Source organism: Montipora capricornis, chromosome 3, assembly GCF_036669925.1.
Source record: "Montipora capricornis isolate CH-2021 chromosome 3, ASM3666992v2, whole genome shotgun sequence".
Lineage (NCBI taxonomy): Eukaryota > Metazoa > Cnidaria > Anthozoa > Scleractinia > Acroporidae > Montipora > Montipora capricornis.
This window is the reverse complement of record NC_090885.1, coordinates 15,249,317-15,263,315: the sequence shown is the minus strand read 5'-3', so window position 1 is coordinate 15,263,315 and position 13,999 is coordinate 15,249,317. Positions and strand designations below refer to the sequence as shown.

The 13,999-nt window shown below is 41.4% G+C and overlaps 2 protein-coding genes across 4 annotated transcripts in view; both read right to left on the bottom strand.

Moving 5' to 3' along the window:
- LOC138042378 (glutamyl aminopeptidase-like) overlaps positions 1-9,227 on the bottom strand; it is a 39,530-nt gene extending 30,303 nt beyond the window's left edge. Inside the window, exon 1 of one of the 2 annotated variants that reach the window (XM_068888249.1) lies at positions 8,108-9,227. In XM_068888249.1, coding sequence (XP_068744350.1) covers positions 8,108-8,796 — 689 coding nt within the window. In that variant the 5' untranslated portion in view covers positions 8,797-9,227. Of the gene's footprint in view, positions 1-316; positions 1,492-8,107 lie in introns of those variants that run through there. The other variant, XM_068888248.1, reaches the window with a different exon arrangement.
- A 3,432-nt stretch (positions 9,228-12,659) lies between these two features.
- Positions 12,660-13,999, bottom strand: part of LOC138042358 (AN1-type zinc finger protein 6-like) — an 8,543-nt gene continuing 7,203 nt past the window's right edge. For both annotated transcript variants that reach the window (XM_068888215.1, XM_068888214.1), the window contains exon 4: positions 12,660-13,999. This exon is cut by the window's right edge and continues 754 nt beyond it. The gene's annotated coding sequence lies outside the window, so the exon portion shown is untranslated.

Genomic DNA, 13,999 nt, shown 5'->3' with positions numbered 1-13,999 from the left:
ACGGGGACATAGTTTTTTCACGCTGTTAGCTTAACCCTTTAAGCCCCGAGGGGTTCCCCATTGACGAGTAAAATCGTCTGGCGTTAGACAGAGTAAAATCTATAAGTGCCATTTGGCACTATCGGGGCTGAAAGGGTTAAACGGGGACATAGTTTTTTCACGCTGTTAGCTTAACCCTTTAAGCCCCGAGGGGTTCCCCATTGACGAGTAAAATCGTCTGGCGTTAGACAGAGTAAAATCTATAAGTGCCATTTGGCACTATCGGGGCTGAAAGGGTTAAAAGCTCCCTTGGTGCAAAAAGGAAGCCAATCCTCACCTCTTTTCGCCCTTTTCGTTGGTGTATGTGCTAATATACAGACCGTTCAGCTGACTGGAAAAATTCGCGTTATATGACATCTGTATAACATATTTTCCTATTTCAAGCTCGCTCTTCAATACGAAAATAAAGAAATCGTTCTGGGGATATTCAAATGTCCTATTGAGGGCCACTTCATTACCAGGAGAGGGAGTGTCGGATTTCGCGTCGGATAAATGTTTGTAAACTTTCGCTTCCGTGACATTCATGTCGTTGATGTGAATCAGAATGTACGACATGAACTCAGATTTTGCGGTGACTTCAGCCAGAATGGTCACGTTTCCTTGAAAAGTGTTCTGCTCCAAATACGGATCCAAATAAAAATCGTAGTGAATCGGTCGAATATTTTGCGGTAATCGGATTTTGTGCCATGGCTTCACATCTGTCAGATCTGTGGGCTTGTGATGGGTAGGAGAGACAATTGTAGTTGACTCTGCGAGCTTTGTGGGTGCCACATCTTTAGAAGCGACAGAGGCACTTGTCGTGCTAGCATTCGTGCCGCCAAAAATGTCACCGTGTCTCTTTTCTCTTTCAAATTCCTTAAGTGCGTCCTTTCTTGCCTGCCTAGCACTGAAAACACCCGATATCACACCAATAAAGATGATGATCACGACCACGATTACAACCAACGCGATAGCTTTGCTCCGAGTGACCACAAACACTTGTCCCTTCTTCTTGAACTTTTCTTGATACTCATCATCTCTTTCTTCTTCCAGTTGAAGCCTGTCACTCATGTCCTCTTAGATAACTTCTACGAAGAAACCTGCTGCAATAAAGGAAGACAAACCAGCAACGTTCCACGGTCCACCAACTCTCGAAAATGGGAGTGTTTTCGATGCAAATTTCAAAATTCCGTTCTGGTCAAAAAGATCTAGAGTTAGGTTGTCGCACCAGACTGTCAGTCATGAGCGCGAGTCATCTCCGAGTCAGATCAGGTTAAAATTTCTGGAGTTTTCCCTTAGCTGAAACTGTACCCACGTGTGGTTTGCAACCAATCTCTACAGACGCAGATAACAATGCTGCAACGTACAATTGCTGGTGGACGAACAAAAGAGGTAAAGGACAGATGTTTTCGTCCACAAGTGATGGTGGTAATGACGCAACTTGAAAACATTCTTGCGTGACAATTATGTGTGTCACACATTCTTGACTCGAGGATGACATGAATTGTAGTGGATGACTCATACGGACTCATGCGGCGACACAACGGAGACGTAAGCGTTTTTTCCAACAAAAAGCAAACACATTGTTTCCATAATGAGGTCAAATTTGTGTGCAATGAGTCCAGTTTTTACCTTTTAAATAACCCTAAACCCAGCGGCGGGGTGGGACCAAAAATTCAATGACGTTAGCCTCACTAATTACCAAAGGCCAGGAGCACACTCATGGGCTCCTGCTAAGGCCCACAGGACCCCACGCCTCAGCCCGTCTCTCACTCTCTCTCGTTCCACTTTTTCAACGAATTTGGACATGATCGAGCACGATGCAAGCAACTTAAGTCTTTATTTTTACCTGACCAAACTGGACGACGACGTTTTCGAAACGACTCATTTTGGAAAACTAAATAGTTTAAGCAAGAGCCGATACAACGTCGATTTTTGTACCTGAAGAAGGCTGGTTTGGCCAGCCGAAATATAGTACACCACTAAAATCAAATCTATGTTGTATCGGCTCTTGCTTAAAATATTTAGTTTCTCAACTTGTAATTACGCCGATCAGATCAAGCCACTGATCGAACGTACACCGAGAGGAAGATTGTCCACGGTTGCTTGCTTCAAAACTATCATTTTGGAAGAATCGGCCACGTTTTGAAATGTTCTCGCTTTCATCTGTGGCTGACTGCAAACTGTTTTTTTTTAATGACGTATTTTCCAAAGTCACGTCTTCTAAAACTCTTTTCAAATGCTGCTTCGTTTAATTTTTCATCAGTGTTTTTTAAGGTGGGTCATCGGTGCGTCAAATCGGTATGCGTTTTTAAAACCGTAAACGCGGTTTGTGCGGATGACAAATGCGAGGATTGAATCGGCGGAAGGGACAAATGTCAAAAAAGGTATGCAGATTGGCTAAAAATTCTTGCGTCATACCAGAGGCAAAAGCAAAACCAGTGTTTTCCCGCTTTTACCACTAGGCTATGATTGGCTTATTTTCTTGTATACCCAGTCTAGGGCACTAGAATAACAGTGTAAAGATTTTGACGCCATCAAAGGAAATAATCATTTATAATGCGCTTTTAGTGCGAATTGTTTGCCATTTTGTGTCCCTCTTCACGTAAAGCTGAAGTAACAGGTCGATAAGGAATACAAACGGTTTGAATCTTAAATTCGGCTGCGGTGGAGTGCAACGGTTGCTCCGGAAAGACACCGATTTAGACTCGGCAAACTGGTCATGTACTACGGATACGCACTATTGGGATCCATAGAAGAAGCAAGATATATTGTTGTGTAACTACGCATCAAGACCAGTGCACGAGATATAGGCAAGGCGCCCTCAAGACTCCGATTTTTAGAGAGTTGTGGAGAGGTCTTTGATTTGTTCATAATACTGCTGCTTGCGTCATTTCGTGCACGCACAACCACGAACATATTACACCGGTTTTTGTTAAGCTGTATTGTCGATATAAGTGGGATGGGCAGTTCTCTCTTTCGTCTGTAACCCGAACCTCAGTGTACTATTTAAGCAATAGAGGAAGTTTTGCGTGTTTCCATAGCCTCATCTAAACACTCGGGGGAGTTGGGAGAATTCTGAACAGTTATGCAAAACCGAGACGCAGTCGAGGGTTTGCATAACTGTCGAGAATTTTCCCAACTTCCCTGAGTGTTTAGATGAGGCAATGGAAACACGCAAAAAAGTCCTCTAATGCTTTTATAAAATATTTGTCAAAGACAGGAGCCCATGGGCTCCTGTCAAAGATAATTTGACAGATGTGGGAAAATGCTGGTTTTTTTTAAAGTCTTGATTGAGACATTTTTTCTTGATACACGCTCGTATTTCCTACCAGCCAATCAAAACGCGCGGCTGACAACACATAACCAATCAAAATTCGTGTGATGTCACGGCCGTGTTTCCATACTCTCATCTTAACACACCTATTGACCAATGAGAGTGCGTGTACTATCCTAATTATTTTATAATAATCCATAACTGAACACTCAATAGTGTTGTATATCAACATAGCTCTAATTCCGGGGGCTGCTGAATATTCCAAACTTTGACTTCAGGGACAAAGCATTTTCAGTTGCGTGGTGTAAACCATAGAACTGATGAGTTTCCACTTTCAACAAGGAAGGCATGGAATGCTTGTTAAACAGGCGTTTATTACATTTAGCTTCCTTTTATTCTTTAAACATGTCAGTTTAAAATTTATGTCTGAATGTGTTTGTAGACAATTGTAACAATTGTTGACATTTAGCTACTTTTCATTTTATCGGACTTTAATAATTGATCCATAGCCATTTTTACCGCTTCTCTGAATTATGAAGCGCGAAATGGGCACATCAGGTGAAAAATTACTTACTTTAATAAAATCATTATTACTACGCATTGTAATTGCCATCCTGAAAGAACGTACAACCTTAATGACGGACATCACGCAACCTTTATATTATTGAATCTGCTTGTCCCCTGATCACTTACAGATCACTTCATATCAGCCCCATATCGAGAGGAGCTTCACCAAATTTAATTTGTTTACCCACGGAACACCTTAGAGAACTCAGGATCGGAGCTCGTTTAACATGTGTCCGTGCACATGCGTGCATTCCGGATCGGAATTTGACAATGTTGGTTTTTCTAGAGAGGGGAAAACCGGAGTACCCGAAGAAAACCCCCCGGGGGGGGGGGGGGACTCCCATATGAAAAAGACGGGGATGCTCGTCGTCTCGCTTAGGGGTGTAAATTCTTGATTTTGGTCTCGCTTAGGGTGTTCCGGGCAAAGCACCAATATTTTAAGCCGCCAAGGTCAAAATGTGCTTAAGCCACGCCCAGATTGGTCTCCTTTACGGGTCACAAAAAGCTTGAGCCACGCCCAGATGGTCTCCTTTAGGGGTTAAATTTAAAATTTCCGACGAGCATCCCCGTCTGTTCCATATGGGAGAAAAACCTCTCAGAGCAAGGAGAAACCAACAACAAACTCAACCCGCCTATGATGCCGGGACCGGGAATCGAACGTGGGCCACATTAATGGGAGGCGAGTGCGCTCACCTTGCTCCTCTCTGCTTGTGTTTGTGCGTGTTCATTCACTGGCTTGCGATTGTGCGCTTATGCTGATGTTTATGGCCTAACAGAAGACCATGACGAGGAACAGAAAACTACAATAGACCGTCTATATATTTAGAACAGCTTTCCCGCAAAGAGTTCTGGCTTGGCAAGGCAACAAACACACGATTCCGTTTCGGTCACACATACATATAAAAATGTGCATTGGACAGGTCTGAGAAAATAATCACTCAAAGTGGCTTGAGTAACAGTTGCTCCAAGTGCTCCTGACGAAAACCTCTTAGTTATAGTGTTTTCATGTGACGTCACGGCGGCCATGTTGGTAATAATAATAATAATAATAATAATTTTATTGCTTCTATAGCGCATGATACATGAGAAGATGCTCTCGTGCGCTTTACAATGACAAAAACTAGAATTCTACTATTTACAATCAAATCAGTTACATGAAAAATGGAAAAATCTAAAGCTAATTAATATTCCAACTATAAAATTGCATAATATTAACTATAAATTCATACTTGATCAGATATTCTGTAAATTATAAGCTTTCCGAAATAAATGAGTCTTAAGGGCTTTCTTGAATGTTTGTACGTTTTGAGAATGGCGGACTGCACGTGGTAATTTGTTCCATAAAGCTGGTGCAGCCGCTACAAAGCTACGATCACCTAATGTCTTTAGAGTTTTTACTCGAGGAGGCTGAAGAAGAAGCTCATTTGTAGATCTGAGATTATATGTACACTGAGTCCTTAGGGTGATCAATTCAATTAAATACGCTGGTGCAAGACCATGGATTGCCTTAAAAGTAATGAGCAGTATCTTAAACTGAATACGAAATTTAATGGGTAACCAATGTAACATTTTAAGGGAGGGGGAAATGTGATCGAAACGCCCTACGTTACAAATAAGTCTTGCTGCTGAATTTTGTACCCGTTGGAGTTTGTAAAGTTCAGTGGCTGGTAGACCATATAGTATACTGTTACAATAGTCCAAGCGACTCGTGACAAGGGCATTTACCAGGATCTGCGTGGTTTCACGACTGAGGAATTTCCTAATTTTTCTTATGTTATACAAGTGAAAGAAGGCAGATTTGCATAGGCGATTGATGTGGCTGTTTAGTTTGAGCTGATTATCGAGCCAGCATCCGAGGTTCTTGACTTCAGAAGACGAGGAAACTTCCACCGTTCCCACATTGATCGAATCAATGTTGACTTTCGCCAGTTGCTGCCTAGTCCCAATAACTAAAAATTCTGTTTTGTCATCATTTATCTTCAAACGATCGGCCAGCATCCACTTCCGTATGTCGTTGATACACGCTTCCATGGCTGCCACTGCGTTTGCGGCATGTTCGGGATCGGGTTTAAATGCAACATAGAGCTGAGTATCATCGGCGTACGCATGGACTTGGGGGAGGTGTCGCTCAATGATAGTAAAGAGCTTGCTGGCGTAAAGAACAAAGAGAAGAGGACCTAGGCAGGAACCTTGAGGAACACCACATTTCACTTCGAACTTTTTAGATGTATGACCATTGATCGACACTGACTGGGAGCGCTGGTATAGATACGACTTGAACCACGAGAGCACGTTACCAGAGATACCAAAATCTGACTTAAGACGGTTTAACAATATCGCATGGTCTACAGTGTCAAAGGCAGCACTTAAATCTAGTAAAACTAGAAGGGTTAGGTGCTGCCTATTCATATTCATAAGAATGTCGTTCTTGATGCGGAGAAGTGCAGTCTCGGTACTATGGCACTCACGATACGATGACTGGGCTTTCGGGTAGAGGTCATGAATGGTCAAATGATTGTGAGTTTGACTAAATGCAGCACACTCAGTCAGTTTCGAGACAAATGTGAGATTACTTATGGGACGAAGATTAGGAAAGATGACTTCAGCTTTTGGTTTCTTCAGCTTTGGGTGGACATCAGCGTGTTTCCATCTATCTTGGTGTCCCTAAACAATGGAACGTCGGCTATGTTGGTGTACCCAACTAATCCTCCGGGAATTGAACACTATTATCAAGCAAACGTTTTCTTTTTGGTGGAAAAACAAGGTTACTGATCACTTGAGTGAAAACACTCCATAGTAATGGTCTAAGGCTCAAAGTAAACTTCCCTGGCCTCCCCAACCCCCCCCCCCCCCCCCCCGTTTCAACAAACCTGGAAGTCTTCTAGGGCCTGGAATTGACAGATTTTCTATTTGCACAAATACCATAATACACCATTTTTTTACCGACTCCAGAATTTGCATAGGCATTGTTTTCGATTTCTCTTGAGACATCTTCATGTACCAGGAGAAAATGCAAACAATGATTATGCAATTCTTTTTGGTGGGAGTGGGGTAAAAGAGGTGTATAATGGGATTTGTGCAAGTAGAGAATGAGTAAGTTACATTTTTGATCACCTTGAAAACCAATTATTCGATAAACAAGCCAAGCTTTTATCCATATAACAGTATTTAGACGAGGGGGACAGGGGGGTGGGAGCCCGAAAGAATAGGGGCGGGAGGGGTACGGGAGTCAGAAGAGGAAGGGCCGGGAGAGAAATGCAAAACGGTACGCTATTAATGCGTTACAATACTTTTAAAAAACAAGAACTCAAATGATATCTGACTTGCATTAGCAATCAAGCAAACAAAAGTTCGCGCTTGGGCTGAAAAACAGGCTTACTTCCGGTGAAATTGTAAACCCTTTCACAATGGTTGTGTCATAGGTCATGAAATGTCAAGCGGCTGTCGCGTAACGCCTGCAAGATAAGCGAAGCGATGCGACTTGATTATAAAAATGTCGTCGAAGGCCATATTAGTATTTTTCGGTGCGGTAGTAAAAGGTCCGAGTCCGTGCATGGAACACCTTCTTGGGAGCTTGCTCCTTATGACCGAGAATCAGAACGGAATAAAGATTTCACTACGTGGCGACATTCAAGTTCGTCATATCCCACTTCCATATTTTAGTGACTTTATGATCCCAACAAACTCCAGACTGATTGCTGAAAACGTGTTTCCGAGGACTAAAAATTCCAAAATTTCCCCAACAGGGACACCGCCTTTAATCGGACCCCATTGTGTAAAAACCTGAATCCGCCTCAGGAAACGCGTATCAGTATCAGAACACGCGACAATGCAGAACTGCAAATTGGAACAATTAAGACCGTCGTCACCTAAGAATTACGTAACTGAATGACCAAGATGTGTTTTGAGTCGCCTAATATATATGGGACGGGAGCAGGACTGAATAGGGCGTGAGCCGGGACATAAAGGTACGGGAAGTGGGGGAACAAGGTACGGGAAGCGGGAGGTTTTCCCCCCCCTGTCCCTCCCCACTATTTAGACACGAATCCGAAGCCTTTTTGCAAATCAAATTTCGGTCTCTTTTTTTACGTCATGTCAACAGGGATTTCAACTCAAGAAATTAAGACATCTGCCCTAAAAGCCATGTAGATGTGTCTGAATATATGATATATAGAAAGTAGACCTAAGCCTATTTCACGCATTCTTTAATAGTCTGCCGAGTGCTAAAACCATTGCAATCCTCACCTTTTTTCGCCCTTTTCATTGGTGTACGTGCTGATATACAGCCCGTTCAACTCAATAGAAAACATCGCCTTGTAGGACATCTGTAGAATGTATCTTCCTATTTCAAGCTCGTTCTCCAATTCGAAAATAAAGAAATCGTTCCGGGGGTATTCAAATGTCCTTTTGAGCGCCACTTCATCACCCAAAGTGGGAGTGTCGTATTTCGCGTCTGATTGTTTGTAGACCTTCGCTTCCGTGACATTCATTTCGTTGATGTGAATCAAAATGTACGACATGAATTCTGATTTTGCGGTGACTTCAATCAGAATGGACACATTTCCTTGGAAGGTGTTCTGCTCCAAATACGGATCCAAATAAAAGTCGTAGTGAATCGGTCGAATATTTTGCGGTAATCGGATTTTGTACCATGGCTCGGGACCTGTTGGTTCAGTGGGAGCAACAGCTGTTAAAGCCGTCGTAGGCGCATTCCCTTGTCCGTTTTTTCTTTCATGTTCCTTCAGTGCATCTCGCCTTGCCTTTTTAGCACTGAAAACACCCGATATCACGCCAACAAAGATGATCAGCAAGACCACAATTACGAGTAGTATGATCGCTTTAGTCCGACTAATCACAAACACTTCGCGTTTGTTCCTGAACTGTTCTTCAGGCTCACCTCCCATGTCGTCCTTCATTGGAAGTTTTTCGGCCATTTTCGCTTTTTGAGACGACTGCCTGGAGGACTTATTATAAACTCGGCTGATGCAGTGACTGAGTGGTGACACGGTCGAGTGATTCTCGAATACAAGTGTTGCTAATTGCGAAACAGTCTCGAAAAAACAAATTGTATTTAGAAGACGCCTTTTATGCCAATCATGGCAAGAAATACTTAAGGCTGGTAAAACGCTTTTCACGAAAAGATAACAGGCTAAACGCTCGAATTGACAACACTCAGGGTTCCATAATAACACTCAAACTACTTGACAAATTTCAGATCACCACATGTTCCCACACGAACCTTATGCCAATCTTTGCAGAGGTGCAAAATCAGATCATATCAGTGTCGCCAATTCCAACGGGCAATACAGGACAGATGAAAGTAGAAGAGAAATGCGTAGGAGTTGTCATTTTACTTGTTTACTCTTCTAAAGTCGAACAATGGTACCTCTTAAAACATTATCAGTCTTTAGTTTAATTAATCCTTTTGTGAAAAGCTTGTCAAGAGAGATTGTGATGGGAAAAAAGATTTTGAGAAATTCTCTCGTTTCCTTTCCCGAGTGGGGGTGGGCCCCCCCTACACACACACACACGAGCCGTGAAAATACCTTTTGCCAACTTCAGGTTCAATAATGAACGCATGGGGGTCTCGTTAGACTGAGAGGGGGGATCGGTTAAAATTCTGAACTACGCTCCAGAAAATTCGTTTGGAATTTTCTCTGATTTTCTGCGTGTCGATCGCTAATATGACCTTTCCCAGTTGCGGCAAAAATAGAGTGACATTGCAATCGAGATTGCCCAAGTATTTGAAATTTCTTGCCGAGGTATTTGGAATTTTATCATCTGAAAAATCGTATACCGTCTTTATGCGAGAGAACTGTCAGTTAATATTTTAAAGTAGAAGTAGAGAATTTTGCCCAATTGCCAGATTTCTTTTAACTGATCCCCGGCCAAACAGGAGAGGAATTGGCATTTTGTAAATTCAATACGTTTTATAAGCAGAAAAATCTTTACACGAAAGAGATCTGGACAATTTAAGCAGGAGCACTTGACTAGGAGCAAACAACTCCCATACTCAGGGCTTTCAACCCACAAACTCTTCAAATATTGAGAATTGACAGAGATGGGATGACAGAAGACGGCATAAGACTCTTAACGTCATTTCTGGAGTCTCCACGATTATCCGGAAGAGTTGACAGCCCTGCATACTAAACCTACGTCACGATATTTTTAAAGACCAGGAGCCCATGTACGATCTATTTTTAGACTGCATTTTCTGCAGAAAGACAAAGACAATTCCGGTTTCTTGTGATAGGTCATCGGGCTCCTGAGTCTCATTAGCGGGAAATTCAATCCACAAAATAAATTGCGGTCTGTGAAAACGCCGAGACAGGATATATAGGGCTGTTGTTCGTTCCTAGTTATGGGCTACTGATTTAACCAATAGCCTGTTATAGACACTTATATCACCTATTTGGTGGCGCCATAACCCGCGTCTATAACCCACTTTTCAAATAAAAGTTCGTTTCATTCATCGAGCCCTTCACCGGAACAAACACTTTAGGGTTTTCGATAGCTTTTCAAAGTACCGGGTTTGATAATGAAAGTACCGTACATGGCTATTTTCCTTTGTAAGGCCGATTGCAAGTTGGAAATGCAGTTTACATTCTTGAGACTGGAGAATAAGAAAAAAAAAACTAAACTTATCACGCTGAGAAAATGCCATCAGAGCGATTATTCCGTGTAGTGTAAAGCAAAATAAGGCGATGTGACTTCTTGTTAGTTTCAAGGATTTATTGCGTGATCGTCTTGTGTTTCTTCTTCAGCCCAAGTATTAAAAGCAAAAAAAAGAAAAAGGAAGAAAAGAAGACGAGTCGTAAAATTTATAGCGTCCAACACAGGACGTAAAATGGTAAACAACAGGACGAAACGTCCGGCCTCAAACGAAAACCCTGGTGGAGCCTAACAAATTGACCTGCTCCCATGCAACTGAGTGGCTTTAACGCTCAGTTGGTAGAGCGTTGAACGGCATTGCAGAGATCATGGGTTCGAATCCCGTTGAAACCGCTTGAATTTTTCAGGTGTTATAATTAGAGACTATTCAAGATAGAGTGGTTTTCAATTGAGTGTCGAAAGTAATTAGATAATTACTTTGGTTTAGAGCGGTTTTCAATTGAGTGTCGAAAGTAATTAGATAATTACTTTGGTTTATGATTACTTCAATCAGTGATTGGTTCAAAGTTCTCGCGCCATTTTTTCAACCAATCAGAAGTAAAACCAAAACCAATCGTGGCTCGCGCGTGCACGTTTTCCCGCGCTTTGTGTCGGCTACGTGTAATTACTTCGAGTTTTGATTGGTTTACTGGATTGTCTCTGTCTTTTTTGATTGGCCAAAGTAATTACTTTGGTTTTGGTTTTACGACACTCAATTGAAACTCGCTCTATGATTACTTCACTCAGTGATTGGTTCAAAGTTCTCGCGCCACTTTTTCAACCAATCAGAAGTGAAACCAAAACCAATCGTAGCTCGCGCGTGCACATTTTCCCGCGCTTTGTGCTGGCTACGTGTAATTACTTCGAGTTTTGATTGGTTTACCGGATTGTCTCCTTCTTTTTTGATTGGCCAAAGTAATTACTTTGGTTTGGTTTTAGGAAACTCAATTGAAAATCGCTGCAAGTGTGAAGATCATTTTCCTCTTTCGTCTAAAGATTTTTCTGCTTGTAACTTTGCAAAATGAGGGGTGGTCCACAGGGTTAGTCCATGGACCGGGTCGGGTCCATAGGGGTGGTCCATGGAGCTGGGGTCCACGTTTTGTATACGTCCCGAATAGTCAGTTACGTGGACCACAAAAAAACTGCAATAACGAAGACATTGTAAAACCCTAATCCCCCACTTCAACGAAAGGAAGACATTGCAATTTTGACTGCCGCAGTACTAAGAATTTTCTGCTTTGATTACAACAAACGATGCCAAGATCTCGGGTTATCGAAGCCATACATACATACATACATACTTAATTGACCACTCCCTATAGGGGCTTTTCAGGGCCAATGAAACACAATCAACGAAACGAAAAAACACAGCAACAACTGTTAAGAATCCCAACTGGCCGGAGGCAAACCAGTTGACTATTTACAAGTGCAGCCGGGAAGTTGAACCAGAGACTACCAGGAACAAATTCAACGAGTGATTAGAACGGGTCTTGAACCGGGGATCTCCGGATCTCAAGGCAAGCGCTCTAACAACTGGGCCACACTGCCTCACGAGCCAAAGTGAACCTCGGATAACTTTGTATAACAACCAAAGAACACACATTGGAAACATCATCTCGCCCATGTATTGTCTCTTGCTGTTCACGTGAACGTTTCCTTTGCTATTGTTTTGTTTTGGTATTTTTCTCTCTCCAGTGCATCCCAGGAGGCGGCGTTGTGATGTCGTTTGCATTCGGTTGGCCCCTGTTTTAAAACCCGTTTTCGTTTGGATTTGTTTCCGGCTGTCCCGGATTAAGCTTGAATCGTTTCTTTCAGATTATTAAAAATGGCAAAAATGGGGTGCACGTGGACTAGCTTGATAGCAAATTGCACTTCCACTATAAACAACGCATTTACATTAATGCATTGTTTACATCCGAGTACTGAAGATTCACCGTCAGCACTTTTTTGGGGATGTCACGCAAAATGTCATGTCATGCCCATTTTTTCTGCGATTTTTTTCTTCAGTTTTATTTCTTTGGCATTTCTCTCACATTTTTTTTCTCTCTTCAGAGCATCGCAAGTTCCAATACCCAATAAAATTATCTGTTGGCGGTGTCACGCAACCGTGACAACACCCTTTCAATTCAGCCACAAAAAGCCACCGTTTGCTGGTACAGCAATCAGAAATTTAATGGTAAGCCTTCCAAAAACTGAGAAAAGCGTGCATTTTAAACAAACCCTGAAAAAGCAACCACTCAAATAATGAAGCTCTTATTTTCTAATGCCAACAAAAACACTTGAAAGTTAATTGTGACAATAATGATTACTTGCAAAATGCCTTAATTTATTGTATACTGCTCAATGAAGTAAATATGTTAACTTTTCCTTGCTATCATCTTGCAATACATCACTTTGCATACATTGTCTCTCAATCTTTGTTCCGCTTAATATTTATTTTAATAGTTACTGTACAAAGTAAGATTACCAGATAATAAAATCTTTACTTGCCCCCACTGATGAATCGCCAAGTTATTCTCATGGATCAACTTGATCAAATTTGCAACTTTCCTTATCCATGCATTTTAAACAAAGCACAACACTCGTTTTTGTAAAGGTAACACAACAGCATTAATTCCACGGTAGTTTAGCCATAACTTTCACTCAATAAGTTCTTAAATGTTGAGAACAGATCACACAACACTCCAAGAATATGCAGAAAGATGTAGAAGATCTTGAAAAAGAAAGAAAGCAGCAGTGTACACAATGTAGGTAAACAAAAATAATGCTTTGTCACAGGACTCCCACTGTTGCATAATCAAGCTTTTATCAATATTATTAATTTAAAATTCATGCACATCAAAAGATTATCTTACAAAAAAGCCACTGCCATCATGTTGATACAAACATGCACTCCTTCTGTGTTTTGACACTGCGACCCAACAGACTAACATAATTTTCAGGGCACCAACGAAATTCTTCACCAATTTAGATCATAAGGATTGAGGTGTGTATCAGAGTGTTGCCAGTTACAATAAATTTCCAAGGCTGATCCTAGTTCAAACATGAGAATACTTGGTTTTCATAATTATTATTATCAATAGTTATTTTTAATGCTTAATACATGTACATGTACAAGCAGCAAGTCAAAGTTAAGAACCAAAAGAGAACAAAGTCATGTCATATAGCAAAAATAATTAATACAGAAAATAATACCTGATGCATCTAGTAATGAAAAGAAAAGATGACTATCTGAAGTGCCTGCAAGCATGCTGCCTAAACAATAATATCACCTGGGCAGATTCCACAGAAATTCACCTCACTGTATTTCTAGCAAAAAATCTTGTAACCCCAAAATTTACATGTGCAGTTTCTGTTTCAATTACATACCCCCAGCAATGAAAAGTGACCTTTAGGTAGTAGGTGTTAAGAATTTTTTTTCCAATCACAACTTGACATGCATTATATTTTTGTAAAGAAACAACAATTCAGAATGTTGAGGAAAAT